A 21,370-nucleotide genomic window follows, 5' to 3' on the forward strand; every position below is an offset into this window, starting at 1 on the left:
TTAAATCTCCCTTCCCCAAAACTCGCTATACTAGTAAACATCTACTTTATACACCAAGATATTAATGTACATCTGCACAAATCTTCATTACTATTGCCAATTTTTCTCATGTTTACCATTATTATTCGATTTTTTTACTGTTACGAGGCCTGTTCAGAAAGTAAGCTCCGATTGATTGCAAAATTGAAACCACAGTGAACATCAGAAATGTTTTACTTGTAACAATTAGCTACACCTTTCAGCTACTTCTCTACATAGTCGCCGTTCTGACTTAGACTTTTGTCATAGCGTTGTACCAACTTTTCAATAGCGTCATCATAGAAGGCAGCCGCCAGTGCTTTCCGCCAATTCTCCACGCTGGCCTACACCTCGTTGTCTGTGTCAAAATGTTGTCTTCAAGGACAGCGGTTCATGTGACCAGAGATGAAACTCAGGGGGAGACAATTGCGGACTGTATTGTGGGTAATCTCACATTTCCATTTGAAAACGATGCAGGAGCATCTTCATTGCCCCTGCAGAATGCGGCTGAGAATTGTCTTGAAGAAGAAACAGCACGACAGTTATGTAATGTTAGCTGCATAGCTTCAGGCGAAATTTCTCACCAGGCCCTCGTACTTGGCGGCAGACACTATTTTCTAGACATCTTTACGCACTCACTGCGAGCTCAGAAATGAGAAGAGCGACGTGATGCTAACTGGGGTTATACTAGAGACACTACCCAACACATCTGTGCAAAGCTTTATCGGATTTTCATAGTCGTTTCCATTTCGCGACCGATCGGAGCTTACTTTCTGAACGCCCCTCGTATTATTATTGCTTTTATCATTATTTGTATGTATAGCACCTGTTGTAAAAATACTGCCTGCATTTACTTTATTAGGTCTTAGTCATTACTCTTTATTCATATTGTCACTAGAGAAATCTAATTTTCTTATTTAAACTATTGTCATGATGTAACTCTGATGTGTGAAATGCTGAATGTGTGGAACAGTGGTCCGATGTAAGAGAGGGCTTGATGACCCTAATCTGATCAGGTTAAATAAATAAATAAATATTCTGCAGTGTTGGGAAACATGGAAGAATCAACACAAATTAGCTTGCCTACGGACATCGGAGGCGACGCACCTCGAAGATGCACGTGGGCTCTATGAAGAAGATGTTGGTGTCCCCACTGACTGGCCGCTGGGTGGCGCCAGCCGAGTCAGACGCGTAGAGCGGCGGCAGCATCATGGGCTGCGGCCGTGAGTGGGACAGCTCGATCAGCAGCAGCTCGGCCCACAGGACGACCGCCAGCAGCGCCACCACCAGCACCACCCGCCAGAACACCCTGCCCAACAGGCGAGAGCGGCGTTACATCTCGGCTGCACAACAAGGAACTCGATATCGTTCATCGTATTCGATGTTTTACGAAAGCCTGCAACTGTCTCATTCATGCAAATACATTACTCGGGTTTGCCGCCGGATCATATGGTGCGTATCCCTCAATGCAGGGTGTATCAAAAAGATTCTTCCGATTTTAAAAGTCTCTTACAGATTCTCGTATGGAGGACATAGTGATAGACATCCCTGAGGTTGTGAAGCAGCTGAGTGGGTTGAAAATAAATAATTCGCCAGGTCCTGATGGGATTCCAGTTCGGTTTTACAGAGAGTAACCTACTGCATTGGCTCCTTACTTAGCTTGCATTTATCGCGAATCTCTTGCCCAACGTAAAGTCCCGAACGACTGGAAAAAGCGGAGATGACTCCTGTATATAAGAAGGTTAGAAGGACGGATCCTCAAAATTACAGACCAATATCCTTAACATCGGTTTGTTGCAGGATTCTCGAAGATATTCCCAGTTTGAATATAACGAATTTCCTTGAGGCAGAGAAGTTGCTGTCCATGCATCAGCACAGCTTTAGAAAGCATCGCTCCTGCGAAACGCAAACTCGCCCTTTTTTCACATGATATCTCCCGAACCATGGATGAAGGGTATCAGACGGATGCCATATTCCTTCACTTGCGGAAAGCGTTTGACTCGGTGCCCCACTGCAGACTCCTAACTAAGGTAAGAGCATATGGGATTGGTTCCCAAATATGTGAGTGGCTCGAAGACTTCTTAAGTAATAGAACCCAGTACGTTGTGATCGATGGTGAGTGTTCATCGGAGGTGAGGGTATCATCACGAGTGCCTCAGGGAAGTGTGGTAGGTCCGCTGTTGTTTTCTATCTACATAAATGATCTTTTGGATAGGGTGGATAGCAATGTGCGGCTTTTTGCTGATGATGCTGTGGTTTACGGGAAGGTGTTGTCGTTGAGTGACTGTAGGAGGATACAAGATGACTTGGACAGGATTTGTGATTGGTGTAAAGAATGGCAGCTAACTCTAAATATAGATAAATGTAAATTAATGCAGATGAATAGGAAAAAGAATCCCGTAATGTTTGAATACTCCATTAGTAGTGTAGCGCTTGACACAGTCACGTCGATTAAATATTTGGGCGTAACATTGCAGAGCGATATGAAGTGGGACAAGAATGTAATGGCAGTTGTGGAGAAGGCGGATCGTCTTCTTGTGTTCATTAGTAGAATTTTGAGACGATGTGGTTCATCTGTACAGGAGACCGCTTGTAAAATACTAATTTGACCTATTCGTGAGTACTGCTCGAGCGTTTGGGATCCCTATCAAGTCGGATTGGGGGAGGACATGGAAGCAATTCAGAGGCGGGCTGCTAGATTTGTTACTGGTAGCTTTGATCATCACGCGTGTGTTACGGATATGCTTCAGGAACTCGGGTGGGAGTGTCTAGAGGATACGAGGCGTTCTTTTCGTGAATCGCTTCTGAGGAAATTTAGAGAACCAGCATTTGAGATTGACTGCAGTACAATTTTACTGATGCCTACTTACATATCGCGGAAAGACCACAAAGATAAGATAAGAGAGATTAGGACTCGTACAGAGGCATACAGGCAGTCATTTTTCTCTCGTTCTGTTTGGGAGTGGAACAGGGAGAGAAGATGCTAGTTGTGGTACGAGGTACCCTCCGCCACGCACCATATGGTGGATTGCGGAGTATGTATGTAGATGTAGATGTTATTTGAGATATGTGCGTGAACAATGTATTGTTGGAAAGAGCAAACTCTCGTGTTTTACATGGTCCCCACTAGGCAGCAGCAGTGAGCGCCCATTTCAGTTCTATTAAAATGATGTCGGGACAGCAGAAAGCATTCTGTGTTCCATGTTTCGTGCAGTGCGGGTCAGCAATAACTGTTCAGAGTGACTTTCGTACTAAGTATGGTGTGGATCCTCCTACAGCGCAGAGCATTAGACGATGGCATGAACAATTCCAAGGAACAGTTGTTTGTGAGAAGGGAAATCGCCGGGCCGTCCCCGAGTGTCTGACACAGACGTCGAACACTTCCACCATAGTTTCACAAGGAGTTCGCAGAAATCCATTCGCTGTGCAGCTCGACAGTTCAATATGCCCCTGATAACTGTCTGGCATGCGTTGCGTCGACGTTTACACATGAAACCATACAACATTCAGCTACTGCAAGCTCTTCATGAACGGGTAATACGCCCGACCACGGCCAGGGAAACCGACAGGCTGTGGCGAGCCCCAGAAGAGGGGACACTGCAGACATTCTGCAAACCACAGCGAGAAGCCGGGTGGACGCCCTCGCCTCGCTCCAGGACGGACACGTTGCGAAGGGCCTGTCTCAGAATGAGAAACGGACCGAGAATTGATGAACACCTGCAGCCATTAGAATTATACTCAGTGCACTATCCGAAAATTACCTCGAGCAATTAAACAGAGAGCCCGCATCTCGTGGTCATGCGGTAGCGTTCTCGCTTCCCACGCCCGGGTTCCCGGGTTCGATTCCCGGCGGGGTCAGGGATTTTCTCTGCCTCGTGATGGCTGGGTGTTGTGTGATGTCCTTAGGTTAGTTAGGTTTAAGTAGTTCTAAGTTCTAGGGGACTGATGACCTAAGATGTTAAGTCCCATAGTGCTCAGAGCCATTTGAACCAATTAAACAGAGAACCGACTCGTGGAGATAACATCTTGGACCTACTGATAACAAATAGACCCGAACTTTTCGACTCTGTTAGCGCAGAACAGGGAATCATTGATCATAAGGTCGTTGCAGCATCCCTGAATATGGAAGTAAATAGGAACGTAAAAAAAGGGAGGAAGGTTTATCTGTTTAGCAAGAGTAATAGGACGCAGATGTCAGACTACCTAACAGATCAAAACGAAAATTTCTGTTCCGACACTGACAATGTTGAATGTTTATGGAAAAAGTTGAAAGCAACCGTAAAATGCGTTTTAGACAGGTACGTGCCGAGTAAAACCGTGAGGGACGGGAAAAACCCACCGTGGTTCAACAACAGAGTTAGGAAACTACTGCGAAAGCAAAGAGAGCTTCACTCCAAGTTTAAACGCAGCCAAATCCTCTGAGACAAACAGAAGCTAAACGATGTCTAAGTTAGCGTAAGGAGGGCTATGCGTGAAGCGTTCAGTAAATTCGAAAGTAAAATTCTATATACCGACTTGACAGAAAATCCTACGCTTACGTTAAATCAGTAAGTGGCTCGAAACAGCATATCTAGACACTCTGGGATGATAATGGCGTTGAAACAGAGGATGACACGCGTAAAGCTGAAATACTAAACACCTTTTTCCAAAGCTGTTTGACAGAGGAAGACCGCACTGCAGTTCCTTCTCAGAATCCTCGTACGAACGAAAAAATGGCTGACATCGAAGTAAATGTCCAAGGAATAGAAAAGCAACCGAAATCACTCAACAGAGGAAATCACTCAACGGGATACCAGTTCGATTCAACACAGAGTACGCGAAAGAACTTGCCCCCTTTCTAACAGCCGTGTACCGCAAGTCTCTAGAGGAACGGAAGGTTCCAAATGATTGGAAAAGAGCACAGGTAGTTCCAGTTTTCAAGAAGGGTCGTCGAGCAGATGCGCAAAACTATAGACCTATATCTCTAACGTCGATCTGTTGTAGAATTTTAAAACATGTTTTTTGCTCGCGTATCATGTCGTTTCTGCAGACCCAGAATCTACTCTGTAAGAATCAACATGGATTCCGGAAACAGCGATCGTGTGAAGACCCAACTCACTTTATTTGTTCATGAGACCCAGAAAATATTAGATACAGGCTCCCAGGTAGATGCTATTTTCCTTGACTTCCGGAAGGCGTTCTATACAGTTCCGCACTGTCGCCTGATAAACAAAGTAAGAGCCTACGGAGTATCAGACCAGCTGTGCGGCTGGATTGAAAAGTTTTTAGCAAACAGAACACAGCATGTTGTTCTCAATGGAGAGACGTCTACAGACGTTAAAGTAACCTCTGGCGTGCCACAGGGGAGTGTTATAAGACTATTGCTTTTCACAATATATATAAATGACCTAGTAGATAGCGACGGAAGTTCTATGCGGCTTTTCGCGGATGGTGCTGTAGTACACAGAGAACTTGCGGCATTATAAACTTGCGAAATGCAGGAAGATCTGCAGCGGATAGGCACTTGGTGCAGGGACTAGCAACTGACCCTTAACGTAGACAATTGTAATGTATTGTGAATACATAGAAAGAAGGATCCTTTATTGTATGATTATATGATAGCGGAACAAACACTGGTAGCAGTTACTTCTGTAAAATATCTGGGAGTATGCGTACGGAACTATCTGAAGTGGAATGATCACATAAAATTAATTGTTGGTAAGGCGGGTCCCAGTTTGAGATTCATTGGGAGAGTCCTTAGAAAATGTAGTCCGCCAACAAAGGAGGTGGCTTGCAAAACACTCGTTCGACCTATACTTGAGTATTGATCATCAGTGTGGGATCCGTACTAGGACGGGTTGACAGAGGAGATAGAGAAGATCCAAAGAAGAGCGGCGCGTTTCGTCACAGGGTTATTTGGTAAGCGTGATAGCGTTACGGAGATGTTTAGCAAACACAAGTGGCAGACTGCAAGAGAGGGCGCTCTGCATCGCGGTGTGGCTTGCTGTCCAGGTTTCGACAGGGTGCGTTTCTGGTTGAGGTATTGAATGTATTGCTTCCCCCTACTTATACCTCCTGAGGAGATCACGAGTGTAAAATCAGAGAGATTCGAGCTGGCACGGAGGCTTTCCGGCAGTCGTTCTTCCCGCGAACCATACGCTACTGGAACAGGAAAGGGAGGTAATGACAGTGGCACGTAAAGCGTCCTCCGCCACACACCGTTGGGTGGCTTGCGGAGTATAAATGTAGATGTAGATGTAGTCGTAGATGGAACGCCAAGAATGTACGCGAGAAAGCATGTGAGTTCTTCCGACCTGCCTTGGAAAGCAGGAATGTGACAACGATTCCAGCACCCCAAGGGCACAGCGAGGAGCACACACAAAGTGCGGGGAATTGGGGCAGGGAAGCGTGCGAAAGAAGTCAGCATCCATAAGAAGATGCTTTTCTCGACACTAAGGACATTTCTTATAAATCATGGATGCCGTCAAATTTTGAGACAAAGGCAGACATGAGTCTGTCCAAGCCGGACGCAGAGAGGGCGATTAAAAAGAAGTGTTCTAGCTGCTCTCACTACAGCCTCGGAATGCAGGAAGACAGCTTAAGAATGTGAAATCGTGAGAAAGATGACGATTCACGAGGCACACGCCAGCCACGCCAGGAAATTTCCACCCCGCACGGAGAGGCGTGGCTAATTAACGGCGATCTGTCATTGGGCTGCATCGAAAATTTTGTTCGTAAATGACGACGCCGAATGGAAGAGTATTGCGAAGAGGAGTTGAGCTGAGAGAGGGAGGAGAAGCGAGGGAGAGAGTCATGGAGACATCTCGGAAGCGAGAGGACGTCGGTGCTCTTGCACCCATTGCTAACATCCGCCTTCCGACACCGTGATAACACAGCTTCGGCCACGCAACCGGCAACGAGCAGATAACGCGGAGATCATAGCTGGGTCTCGCCGCAAAGCCGCGATTGCTCATGGGGCCAGCCGACTCGCACCACACAGCTCCAAGGCGACGCGCCGAAACGACGCAGCGCCTGCCTCCTTCCCTTTAATAACCGAGTCGTGTGCGCGCCCAGTCAAATCGTCCTGGGATTTATAATTTTGTTTTGGTTTGTGTAAACAGGAAGAAAATAAATACATTTCTTTTTGTTTTAATCACATAAGTAACCTTTTACATTCATACATTAACCCCTTAATTTCGTACCCTTTGTGTTTGATTTCATTTAATTATTGAAATCAATTAATTATTGGTTCCTAACGTGGAGCAATCTCATCAGTCATCCGCTCGTCATTTCATGTTCGACAGCAAAGAGAAGAAATCTCAGTTCGCTACAAAGGTGACAAGCAACATCTCGTGGAGTTCCGTAATTTCGTCCTTGGAAAGATGGAGAACGATATATTTCCTCTACGCTTAGTGTTTAGTGACGAGGCAACAATCCACTTAAATACGAAGGTGAATCGTCATAATCTGAGAATATGTGGTACAGAATAACAACATGAAGTTGTACAACATGAGAGAGACTCTCCAAAATTTAATGTGTTTTGTGCATTTGAAGGGAGAATGTGCATGGTCCATTTTTCTTTGCCGAGAACACTGTTACATAAAGCTCGTATCTCGATATGATTGAGAACTTTCTTTTCCCACAGTTGGAGACTGATTCGAACGACTTCATTTACCAACAGGATGGGGCACCGCCACAGTGGCATCTGGAAGTGTGGCAATTTTTAAATCGAAGTATTACTGAATATGGATCGGTCGCACTGGACCAAATGATTCAGCCTCGCATTACTGGCCTCCAAGACCACCGGACCTGACTGTCTCTGACTATTTATTGCGGGCGTTTATATAAAACTCTGTTTATGTGCCTCCGTAACCAACAACAATGAATGAACTGAGACATCGCATAACATCAGCTGTAACTCAAGACATACTCGCTGCAGTGTGGGAACAACTTGAATACCGCATTGAAATATGCCATGTATCTCAAGGGGTTCCATACTGAACGCCTATGCAAAGATATGAAAAAAACTTTTTGAGTTTCCCATTCATCAAAAAACAAAATTCATTGTATATATTTATTAGTTTCAGAAATATAAACGTGCGACATCGGATGATTATTTTTGATACTCCATGTATTTTGTAGATACAACTGTTCGACATCTTCAGGTGGTAGTAACTGCTGCTGACACTGCTGCAAGACGCGACTGATGATAATCTCTTGGCGGTGGTGTCGAACTTCATCATCAGGCCAGGAGCAGGCAATACGCGTGCGCGGAAAGACGCTGGAGTTGGAGGAAAGTGGTGCTTATAGTGTCCCCTACCGGGAGCCACAGAAAGGCCTCCTGCATATGTGCTGTGGGCAAAGACTGTGCTGCCGGACGCTCCTGTGGTTAAAAACTGAATTAAATCTCAACAGTGAGCTGCGTCGACTCAAAAATCGGAAGGTCTTGTTTCTCCGGTTCTAATTTAATGGCACCCAGTGCTGGATTACAGGCAGCGCTTACTTGGAAACCTGCATCCCTGTTGATAAGTGTGTCCACCTTACGGATATATATCGCCTCCTTAACAACAGACTCGCAGATAGATGACACTGAGGACAAAACTTCAACCTGCTTCCTTGATCCCCCTCATACCCTGGTTGCTCCTCTCCTCTCCTCTCCTCTCCGACCCACGACCTCTGCCACACCTTCACCGTTGTGTCCCTCCTACCCTTCACCTCTACACCCTTCATCTCCTTTCCCAAAGTAGTTTCCATCGACTCCCCCTCCCAGATGATGCCCTCTCTCCCTCCATTTATCCCTCCTATCAACTTTCATCCTCACCCCCCTTCTCCCTTTCACTGTCCTTTCCTGGGCTCCCTCTCACCCCTTCCATCCTGTTTTTTCCCCGACTACCCCCTCTCTGCCTCCCTTCTCTCCCCTGAGTCCTTTTTGCTCTCCCCTCCACCGCCTTTCCCACTTCTTCTTGCCTCCACCCAGCCCCCCTATTTTTCTATGTCCACTCACTCCGTCTGCTCCCCCCTTTTTTCCTTTCCTCTCCTCCCCCCCTTTTTCCGCTTCATCGGTCCGGGTCCTCCCCCTCCCTCCCCCCCTAATTTGTCACCGTGTCGCCTGTATAGTGCTGTTTCCAGTGAGTGTTCAGTGTTGTGCGTCCCCTGTCAGTGTTGCGAACAGCCTCCATACTGTCACTAGTTGTGTTTTTTTATCTCGTGCGAACAGAAACCAGACTGTCGCCATGTTTTTTTTAATTGTCTGTCTACTATTTTAACTGTCTGCATCCTGTGTATTTAATTATCATCGCCAACCCTTTGTTTTATGTTTTAACTTCCACAACTTTCCGCCATTTTACAATTTATGTCACCGTTTTTATCGCCTGCTTTTATTGTTTATTATCTTCTTCCGTTTTAAGAATTTTGTAGGCTGAAGAGCGGCGTACTAAGCTACTGGCAGCCTGCCCCCTTCGGGGGAAATCGAAACTCAATAAAGGAAAAAAAAAGAAAGCAAAAAAAAAATGCGATGCCCCATATCCAGGCAATGTTCCACTACTGCTGATTTATCAGGTTGCCCAGCGTGTGTGACGATGGTGTACAGCACAACGTTCTTGCACGGTTCGGCATATCTGCCCTATATAATATGTCCCACACAATTGGGACCTTATTTACGCCATGTTTCCTAAGGCCGAAATCGTCTTTGACCAACATAACAACTTCCTCAGTTTTGCTGATAGCCGAAAACAGACTTGATGTGGTGTCTCTTGAGGATTCTTTCTATTCTTGAAGACACACCGTCAAAATGAAACGGGGTTATTGCCGTGCTCGAACGTTGTATTGAACACCACCGTCATAAACGCCTGGGGCAACTCGATAAATCAGCGGTGGCGGAGCAATGCCTGGACACGGGACATCGCATGTTTTACGGGAAGACCGTAGTTTTACCCTCAGAGTTTTCTTAATGAGGCCACACATATCCGTGCGGCGGACAATCTGATCAACGCGGATGCAGATTTTCAATTAAGTGCCGCCTGGAATCCAGCACTGGCTGCATTTAATTTAAAACAGAAGAAAGAAGTTCCGGTTCGTGAGTCGACGCTGCTCACTACTGAGATTTAACTCAGTTTTCATCCACAGCAGCGTCCGGCAGCACAGTGTCCACAGAGCACACACCGAAGGCTCGTCTGCGGCTCCCGCCGGGGGGCACTACGAACGCCGCTTTCCTCAAACTGCGAACGTCTTTCCGCGGAAGCATATTGCCCGATCCTGGTCTGTTGTAGCTCGACGCCGCCGCGCGATTATCATCAGTCGCATCTTGCAGCAGTGAAAACAGTGTAACTACCATCACCTGAAGATGTCAAGCAGATGTATCGACGAAATATTGTGGGATTTGCACAATATCAGCCGGCGGCAAACGAGAGGAGTGTATTTGCGACAGATCTGTCAGGAAAGCCTAAAAGTCTTGTGTGTCTTTCATTATTTAAATAATGAAAAACTGCAACAATTACTTTTTTCATACTTAGCACAACGCGTTTGGAGAATTTATTCTCATTTTCAGGTGCATTTGTTTACTTGAATATTTTGGGAACGTTTCCATATGTGATTTTCTGCCTCTCTTGCATTGTACATAACTCTTTGAGGTTATGTCGCAATCGAAAAATCGAACAAAATGAATCTTCGAGCCTTTTAATCTGATAAAATTGGAAATGATATTTTTGTTAGTCTGCTTACAGATATTTTGCCACCTCTATTACACAAAATTTCTCTCTCTCTCTCTCTCTCTCTCTCTCACACACACACACACACACACACACACACACACGAATTATTACTTACACTATTTGTTTCAATAATCAAAACATGCTACACACGTATTTTGACTCCACGGATTCACAAAGAGTTTGTACCAAGTCAGAAGTGTTACAGTGTTTTTTGATTACATTACACTAAGATGATAAAATCATGGGGTAGCGACATGCTCATATACAGATGGCGCTAGTTTCGGGTTTACAAGTTATAAAACGGCAGAGCTGTCATTTGCACTCAGGTGATACATGCGGAAAAATTTCCGACTTGATTATGGCCACAAGACTGGAACTAAGAGACTTTCTTCGCGGAAAAAAATCGCTGCGAAATTCAATATTCTGAAATACATAGTGTCAAGAGAGTGCCGAGAATACCAAATTTCAGGCTGCCTCTAACCACGGACAACGCTGTGACCGACGGCCTTCACGTAACGACCGAGAACAGAGGAGTTAGCGTAGAGTTGTCAGTGCTAAAAGACAAGCAACTCTGCGTTAAATAACTGCAGAAATCAATGTGGGACGTACGAGGACATATCCGTTAGGACAGTGCGGTGATGAAGTTTTATATATGGACCACGGCAATTTAGCCCGGAAGTTTTAATTAATGGAGTGTGGTAAAATTTGGAGTTTAAGGACTTTGACAGTAAACAACCTACGGGAGTGCATTTGCTAACAGGACGACATCGCCTGGAGCGCCTCTCCTGAGATCGTGACCATTTCGGTTCGACCCTAGACGACTGGAAAACCGTGACCTGGTCAGTGAATCCCGATTTTAGTTGGTAGGAGCTCATGATAGGGCGCGAGTGTGGCGCAGATCTCACGGAACCATGGACCCAAGTTGTCAACAAGGCACTGTGCAAGCTGATGATGGCTCCATAATGGTTTGGGCTGTGTTTACTTTCGTATCCCGCCTGGAAAGGCGGCGCGTGGGTCTACTCCTGTGAACTGCTTCTGTAACATAGGCCGAGAGTGAAGGAAGCGAGTAGGAGCAGGAGAGGTGAAGCACTTTGGTACTGCATGTAACTTCATCCTTTTTACTAAAGCCAAAAACGCAAGTAAATAAATGCATACATAACTTTGACTGGGATGAGCACGTAGGTGTGGGGCCGTAGTCTGTGTCTTATCAAAGTCTCAATAGCAAGCTAGCCCACTCGGTAGTCGAAGCGATGTTTCCAGACCGTCTGCTCTTGATGAAATTGGCTGAAATCAAGACGGCACTCCCTGAGCTCCACAGCGTCGGCCAGAGGGCGCTATGGTCGGCGTAGTCAGTCCTCTCTCGTAGAGCCAACTTACGACAACGTGCACCTAAGTTGTGGCATCGTAACTATCGACACCACATTTACATGGAATGGATTGGGTCTTCTCGTCCAATTGAAACGATCATTGATTGAAAATGTTTATGTTCGGCTACTTGGAGACGAGTCATTCATGGACTTCAATTTTATGGATGGCAATTCGCCATGTCATCGACCCACAGTTACTCGCAATTGCTTTGAATAATATTCGTGACAATACGAACGCTTGATTTGGCCACCCACATCGCCCAACATGAATCAAGTGGTCAGTTCACGGAGAAAATCATGCAACGGCAAACACTTTCGCAATCATGAACGGCTACAGAGGCAGTATGGCTCAATATTTCTGCAGGATACTTGTTGAGTCCATGCTACGTCGAGATTCTGCACTATACCAGCCAAAAGAAAGTCCGTCGCTATATTTGGAGGTGCCCCATGACTTTTGTCACCTCATTGTATATATTATTGCTTGATTTGTATATTAAAGAAAGAGAGAAGTTCCAGTAGTCTGACCTTCAAGGGGTTCTTTTAAATGTTAGCTTAGTGCTTTTCTGTGCATTTTTAAAGTGCCAATACAACATTTGTACTGGCGAAAAATAAAGTTCTGTCTTACCACATCTCACAATATATGGTTCTGATGTTTTTCGTCATAGGTACCGGTAGGAAGTACCGGCGCAGACCATCACAAATCAAGCTACCGACCAGTAAAAAGTCGAATATATATTTATATACAGGATGGTCCATTGATAGTGGCCGGGCCAAATATCTCACGAAATAAGCATCAAACGAAAAAACTACAAAGAACGAAACTCGTCTAGCTTGAAGGAGGAATCCCGATGGCGCTATGGTTGGCCCGCTAGAAAGCGCTGCCATAGGTCAAACGGATATCAACTGTGTTTTTTTAAATAGGAACCCACATTTTTTATTACACATTCGTGTAGTATATAAAGAAATATGAATGTTTTAGTTGGACCACTTTTTTCTCTTTGTTGTAGATGGCGCTGTAATAATCAAGAATGTATAAGTACGTGGTATGACGAACCTTCCACCAGTGCGGACGATATTTGCATCGTGATACATTACCCGTGTTAAAATGGACCGTTTACCAATTGCGGAAAAGGTCGATATCGTGTTGATGTATGGCTATTGTCATCAAAATGCACAACGGGCGTGTGCTCTGTATGCTGCTCGGTATCCTGGACGACATCATCCAAGTGCCCGGACCGTTCGCCAGATAGTTACGTTATTTAATAATGATGATGCCCAAGTTGTGTTTTAGGTGCTGTCGCGGCTAATCCGCACATCAGTAGCAGACAAATTGCGCGAGAATCGGGAATCTCAAAATCGTCGGTGTTGAGAATGCTATATCAACATCGATTGCACCCGTACCATATTTCTATGCACCAGGAATTGCATGGCGACGACTTTGAACGTCACGTACAGTTCTGCCACGGGGCACAAGAGAAATTACGGGACGATGACAGATATTTTGCACGCGTTCTATTTAGCGACGAAGCGTCATTCACCAACAGCCGTAACGTAAACCGGCATAATATGCACTGCTGGGCAACGGAAAATCCACGATGGCTGCGACAAGTGAAACATCAGCGACCTTGGCGGGTTAACGTATGGTGCGGCATTATGGGAGGAAGGCTAATTGGCCCCCATTTTATCGATGGCAATCTAAATGGTGCAATGTATGCTGATTTGCTACGTGATATTCTACCGGTGTTACTACAAGATGTCTCACTGCATGACAGAATGGCGATGTACTTCCAACATGATGGATGTCCGGCACATAGTTCGCGTGCGGTTGAAGCGGTATTGAATAGCATATTTCATGACAGGTGGAGTGGTCGTCGGCGCACCATACCATGGCCCGCACGTTCACCGGATTTGGCGTCCCCGGTTTTCTTTCTGTGGGAAAAGTTGAAGGATATTTGCTATTGTGATCCACCGACAACGCCTGACAACATGCGTCAGTGCATTGTCAATGCATGTGCGAACATTCCGGAATGCGAACTACTCGCTGTTGAGAGGAATGTCGTTACACGTATTGCCAAATGCATTGAGGTTTACGGACATCATTTTGAGCATTTATTGCATTAATGTGGTATTTACGGGTAATCACGCTGTAACAACATGCAGAGGTTCGAATCCTCCCTCGGGCATGGGTGTGTGTGATTGTCCTTAGGATAATTTGGGTTAAATAGTGTGTAAGCTTAGGAACTGATGACCTTAGCAGTTTAGTGCCATAAGATTTCACACACATTTGAACATTTTTTTGAACAACATGCGTTCTCAGAAATGATAAGTTCACAAAGGTACATGTATCACATTGGAACAACCGAAATAAAATGTTCAAACGTACCTACGTTCTGTATTTTACTTTAAAAACCTACCTGTTACCAACTGATCGTATAAAATTGTGAGCCATATGTTTGTGACTATTACAGCGCCATCTACCACAAAGCAAAAAAAGTGGTCCAACTGAAACATTCATATTTCTTTACGTACTACACGAATATGTAATAAAAATGGGGGTTCCTATTTTTAAAAAAACGCAGTTGATATCCGTTTGACTTGTGGCAGCGCCATCTAGCTGGCCAACCATAGCGCCATCTGGTTTCCCCCTTCAAGCTAGACAAGTTTCGTTCTTTGTAGTTTTTCGGGAGATATTTGGCCTAGTCACGATCTGTGGACCACCCTGTTGTCAAATGCACTCTCTCCGGTGTTTCTACAGATATTTGCAATTTTATTCTGCCAATGTTTAACTGGAGTCAGCCCAAACGAATACTGCCCATTATGTCTCTCATGCGACGCTCAGTTTCGATTGAAAGCGTCGGTTTGTTTCCCGTTGCAAACAAAATGATTCTTAAATCGTAATTTTACGTCTCCATTCGACAGAGTGGACCAAAATTAGTCTACTACGACATTCTTTCTACCCATACGTATTGACAGGGACAGTAAAACACGAAGAATAATCAGTATTTCAGCAGCGACCGAGCCGGGCGCTTCTTCATGCCGGTGGCGGTCAGCGCGGGCCAAGGCGGAGCTGTCGTTGCCCGAGTATGTAAGGAAATGTACCTGTTTCTGAAATTTACTATGATTATCTTATTCAGGAGGGACACTGGAAAAGGTTAACTAATTTTCTATCTGGTTTCTCGCTGAGAATTTTTTTCTCCTCGCTTTTCGTTGTGTACAAAGCTAAACTCCCCCATTAAATAAATCCATTGTATTTGATTTTTGAAAGTGGCAGAGAATCTTGAGATCTTCTTCTACGTTTTCGAATGAGTGTCCAGTGTTTTTTATGTCTAATGCTATTGCTCATTTTGTAAATTGGTTATGTGCGTAACAATTGATGTGTTCAGCGTACCTAACTTGAGAATGCTTTCCAATTTGTCGTAGATAGTAGCTTGAGCAAGTTTTACGTGTTATTTTGCATACTTATAAGCCCAAGAATTTATGGTTTTTATTCTTTAAGACGAGGACTAATTTCTGTTGTAATTTGTCGTTTGTGAAAATAGATTCTTTCAATTTATGTGGCGTAAGTAGGTTCGCTACTTCAAGATACACAGATACAAGAAAGCTGATGTCCACGCTTAAAGTTTTTGTGTTCTCCTTTCTTCTTCTTTACTGCTGTTTCCATTGCCAGTTTAAGGATCAAGTGACACAAACAGCCATTTGGGATTTCAAGCTGAGAGGAGGGCCAGAGCTGTCCAAGTGCAAAATTTGAGTAGGGAAAACTGAAAGTAGACAGTAGAAGCAAAATCGTTGAGGGAAAATGGGTCCACAAACTAAATGTTACTGAGAGAGTTACGAATGTGTGGTCATCAGCCATGACTGACTTCAGAATCAAGACGTGTCCTAGTTAGTCTAATCATGCTTGAAATGTAAACCTTCTCCATCAGGCGCCTATTTAATTGAACTCAAATTTCACTCAAGGCCTAACTTGACGAGAAATGTAATGCTCCTCCAGCACAGGTTTTGTTAATGGAATATTTCTCTTTCTATGTGTGTGTGAAATCTTATGGGACTTAACTGCTTAGGTTATCAGTCCCTAAGCTTACACACTACTTAACCTAAATTATTCTAAGGAAAAACACACACACCCATGCCCGAGGGAGGACTCAAACCTCCGCCGGAACCAGCCGCACAGATTTCTCTTTCATACCACACAGAAATTTGTGTTTTCCTTTTCAGTTGCATACATTGAAATTTTGACCACGTATAAGTTTTCAGCTACACAAAACAGATTGCAATTTTTATGAAACTCGGTTCACATCAGTTGTTTCTGACATATGAAAATTTGTACCAGACCGTGCCTCGAACCCAGATACACCGCTTATCGCGAGGGGTCGCCTTAACCACTTCGGCTATCCGAGCATGCCTCCATTGTAATGTGAATTTACAGACACTCTATAAAAACAGATATTGTAACCATCATTGACTTATCCATGCCTCGACAGGCAAAAACGACCATAAAATATTTGTTTCTCCCTGTGTGGGAACCACGAAATGCAGGGGTAAGGATTGTGGACTCTAGGACATATGGAATTTTTGGGTCTGTTCTGGAGGCGTGCTCAGACATCCGAAGTTGTTAAGGGAGTCGCTCGCTATAAGCGGGAATTTCGGGGTAGAGTCCTGGTCCGGCACAAATTTTTGTACGTAAAAAACAACTTGGCGTTAGTCCAGATTCGGAAAATGCGAATGAATTTCGTGATAATTACCACAGCTGTAATCGTCAGAACAACGTCGGTTCCTTCAGAAACGCATGCATGATTGGAGGGCATTGTAATGTGATGATACAGACACCGTATAAACACAGATATTGCAAGCATCATTGAATTTTCAAGTACTTCCATTGCCATTTTTCTGAAATTCAGCTATTTACATGTAACATACTGTAGCGAAACAGTGCCTGATGTTTAACACTTCAGTATAAAATTAGAATATAATTTTGTATTTCTGTCCCTCTTTTTCTAATGGAATTTCTAAATTAAGGAATCATACAATTTCATCATTAAACTAAAATATTTAATAAATTAGAAAAACGGAAAATTTGTTGTCATTCTTTCCATTCAGTGCAATAGAAAGTACATTTTTATGTAATCTAGTAAAACACAATAGGTTTTTCTGTTTTCACTAAATGCTTTCCAACATCTCAGGAACTACGTTATGTATATTGTTTCTACTGTTAATATTTAGCACTAGAGTAAGATTCAGAAATTTATTTCTGTTACTGAGGAATATCTTTGTAGTACTTATTTTTAAAAGAAAAATACCCATTTCCATGATGACTAGACACAGACTTTAAAAATAAAGTTATTACGAAGAGCTCAAAGAAAGACAATTAATATCCACAAGGAGATATGTCACATGTTTGAGAAAACGTTCTCGAACTGCCCTTAGCTGTTTCATTAACTTGTCCCCATATGAATGAGGAGTGAGCTATCAGCTTGACAAGTGTTCCACCCTCGAGTTAAATGAATTGCAAATACATAAAATCGAAATAATATAATTAAAAAGGCGAAATATTAACATAGTGTTTTTTAACTGATTAAGAGATACTGTAAAAGCAAAGGATACTTAGAATTATATGCTGAAGCAGGGTATGGGTATGAACAAAGGAAATCCAGTTGGTTGCAAACTGTAGCTACGGGGTAGATTGAGCGGCAAGACTCGAGAAGAAATAGACTAGGAAGCTAAGATGCAAACTGAGCTGTGGTATGAAGAGTAAAGGAGTACAGGTAAGAAGGAGATCAAAATGGGGAGCTGTGAGCTGACCGACTGGGTAAGCGACAATATGCTCCTGTTTGCTGATGATGCCTTTGTGCACAGGAAGGAGTCGTATTTGAGCGACCTTAGGAGCATACAAGATGACATTAACAAAATTACTAGGTGGTGTGATGAATGGCTGCTTGCTATAAGTGTGCACAAATGTGAGTTAATGCAGCTGAGGAGAAAAAAGAATCCTATTATTTTAGAATATAGTATTAGTTTTTACTGCCTGACGCAATCATGTCGATAATAGATATCTAGGTGTAACGTTGCAAACATATATGAAATGGAGTGAGCACATAAGGATGGTAGTACGGAAGGCGAATGGTCGACTTCAGTTTATTGTGAGAAATTTAGAAAAGTGTGGTTTGTCAGTAAAGGAGACCGTGTAGAACGACCCATTCGTTAGTATTGCTCGAGTGTTTGGGATCTCAACCAGGTCAGATTAAAAGGAAGGCATCGAAGAAGTTCAGCAGTAGACTGCCAGATTTGTTATGGGTAGATCCGAACAGCAGGTGAACATTACGAAGATGCTTCGTGAAAGCAAGTGGGAATCCCTGGAGGGAAGACGAAGTTGTTTTCACGGAACAGTATTGAGAAAATTTAGTGGACTGGAATTTGGAGCTGACTGCAGAATGATTCTATTGCCGTCAATATCCATTTCGTGTAAGGACCACAAAGATAAGACAAGAGAAATTAGGGTTTGTATGGAGACAAACAGATAGGCGTTTTGCCGTCGTTCTGTTTGCGAGTAGAACAGAAAAGTAAATAGCTAGTAGTAGCACAAGGCACCCTCCACAAAGCTCAATACGGTGGCTTGCAGAGTATATAGATGTAGATTATGTTAATAGGATAAAGTAGGAAATGTTACGTCTGAAAGAGTGAATAAATATCAATGCAGATTTGACTGTCTGGGAGACAGTCAGAGTCCATTTGGAGTGGCTATAGAGAGTAGGTTTGATGGGATGACTCGGTATACATGCAACAGTTTGTTAGGATTAGATATGAGAAACAAAACAGTGGAGTTATGTGAACAAAATTTGCAGATTTAGCATATACTGAGTCGTTCGATGTGGGCCAGGAGGAGAGGAATTTCGGCGAGATATTAAAAGTGTCATGTGGAGGAAGGAAAGAGAAAGGCAAGGCGGGCTTTAGAGGCATCATGGAGTGCATGGCGTTCGAGTTGAAAGCTGCCTCTTTATTCGGCACTTTCATTTCTGACCATTATATCTCGTTTCTAGTACATCGCATTGTTTGTCTTTGATATAGTCTGTGCGAAACTGCTATAATCAATTTCGATTAACCGATATGTACACTGCAGCAACCTATTTGCTTGGTCCCTGTAGCAATTTTAAGTCTTTGGAGTTAGCTGCTTTCGATCAGTGGCAACCATTTGCGAATTGTCGCCCATACGCTCCTCCATGTTTGAAAGAGAATCCACCATTCCACGATTCTAATTCTGTTGATGACGATGATACTTTCGAGTCCGTAAACTGTTTTGGGTGGGTCCGGTGCTTGACTTGGAATCATGTTTTTGAGAGAAGGTTGCTTTTGTCTGACGGAGGTCTATGCTGTTATGCAGATACTACAGTGAGTAAAGAACTGGTAGGTCCCATTACATTTTATTTGCTGCATTAAGTTTTGTTCTCGCGCTGAAAGTAGATAGGTACTCCAGAATGAGATTTTCACTCTGCAGCGGAATGTGCGCTGATATGAAACTTCCTGGCGGATGAAAACTGTGTGCCCGACCGAGACTCGAACTCGGGACCTTTGCCTTTCGCGGGCAAGTGCTCTACCATCTGAGCTACCGAAGCACGACTCACGCCCGGTACTCACAGCTTTACTTCTGCCAGTATCTCGTCTCCTACCTTCCAAACTTTACAGAAGCTCTCCTGCGAACCTTGCAGAACTAGCACTCCTGAAAGAAAGGATATTGCGGAGACATGGCTTAGCCACAGCCTGGGGGAGTTTCCAGAATGAGATTTTCACTCTGCAGCGGAGTGTGTGCTGATATGAAACTTCCTGGCAGATTAAAACTGTGTGCCCGACCGAGACTCGAACTCGGGACCTTTGCTTTTTAGATAGGTACTGCTTACTTACGATCATTCTGCAAATAGGTATCAGGTTGTGTGCTTGCCGACAGTGAAATGGGAACTCACAGGTTGCTTGTATGTAAATGATCGGAAGCTAATTATACCATCGTACCTTATTTTGTCTCACTTTGCAATATTGTAAATTCAAAGATGTAGCCTTCTCTCGAAGTATAAGAACATAGTTTTTCCCTCAGTCATAATTTAGAGTTACGCAAACGATCTGCCGGCCGGGGTGGCCGAGCGGTTCTAGGCGCTACAGTCAGGAACCGCGCGACCGCTACGGTCGCAGGCTCGAATCCTGTCTCGGGCATGGATGTATGTGATGTCCTTGGGTTAGTTAGGTTTAAGTAGTTCTAAGTTCTAGGGGATTGATGACCTCAGAAGTTGGGGCCCATAGTGCTCAGAGCCATTTGAACCATTTGAAAACGATGTTTCTTCCACTTGGAAACTGAAATTTTGCAGCTGAGGATTTGAACATCCCTGCAGGGCAGTAAAACTATTTTCTTGTGTTCGGTGATAATGTACTGCCTGTAATTCAGTTCTCTCGCTTTTATTTTTACTACAAACTTTATCATTCCTTGTATCAAGTTATCTGAGTGTGCCATCTTGCTTGGGCGCCATCGTGTTAAAACACTCTGATACACAAACGAAAGGAGGCAGTTGATATTGCCACTTGACTGCCAATAGCGTCACATGGATATTTCTACCTTGTGCGCGTCGTCGGCCATGGTGACGGGTTCATTATACTCAACAATTAAGATATAATCATAGAGAAACTAAACTATTTTGTGTATTCATAAACAGTCGGTACTTAGGCTATATAGGATCTGATGATTTTGAAAAAATCGTTTAAAAACGAAAATTATAAAATTATGAAAATGTGATGTTTTGCTTTGTTTGTCGCAGTCTGTTCTAACAGAAAATCTGTAAACGGCAACGGCACGAATTTAGAAACTTCTTCCAACATCTATCGATCAGAATCACGGTGACAGAGTATTTAAAACATTATACAGATTGTTTCCTTATACTGATCATGAATTTACGGATTTCACACCCTGTGCCTGCTGACACTGACCTGAGGTGAGGTACGTAGTTTCAGCAAGAAACGAGAAAATGTATGAAGTTAACTATCCTCTAGATATCGTTTATGTAGCTGACGATTTTAGACCTGAGAATTTCCATATGAAAACTTCTTTTCTATGAACCAACGTTTGAAATACCTGGTAATCACATGAAAACATAAGCATAGCCTACCTTGTTGCTCATTATGTCACACTGATAATTCTTTGTTATCTTATCTGGTTTGTTTTGATTTCTTTTTTTTATGAGTTTATGTCTAAAGTTGGGTAATTTGGAACAACTGCATTTCATATTCACTCAAAGACAACTGAGGCCAGCAATGATGATGATC

The 21,370-nt window shown here is 43.6% G+C and overlaps 1 protein-coding gene across 1 annotated transcript in view; it reads right to left on the reverse strand.

The window, feature by feature from the left end:
* The window catches only part of LOC124594519, a 74,276-nt gene extending 53,589 nt beyond the window's left edge, over positions 1-20,687 (reverse strand). Inside the window, exons 1-2 of the mRNA XM_047132892.1 lie at positions 20,653-20,687; positions 1,126-1,327 (exon numbers count right to left, since the gene is read on the reverse strand). Of these exons, the coding sequence (XP_046988848.1) occupies positions 1,126-1,327; positions 20,653-20,687 (237 nt within the window). The remainder of the gene's footprint in view (positions 1-1,125; positions 1,328-20,652) is intronic.
* Positions 20,688-21,370: the final 683 nt, after the last annotated feature.

The sequence above is a fragment of the Schistocerca americana genome, chromosome 2 (genome assembly GCF_021461395.2).
Source record: "Schistocerca americana isolate TAMUIC-IGC-003095 chromosome 2, iqSchAmer2.1, whole genome shotgun sequence".
Lineage (NCBI taxonomy): Eukaryota > Metazoa > Arthropoda > Insecta > Orthoptera > Acrididae > Schistocerca > Schistocerca americana.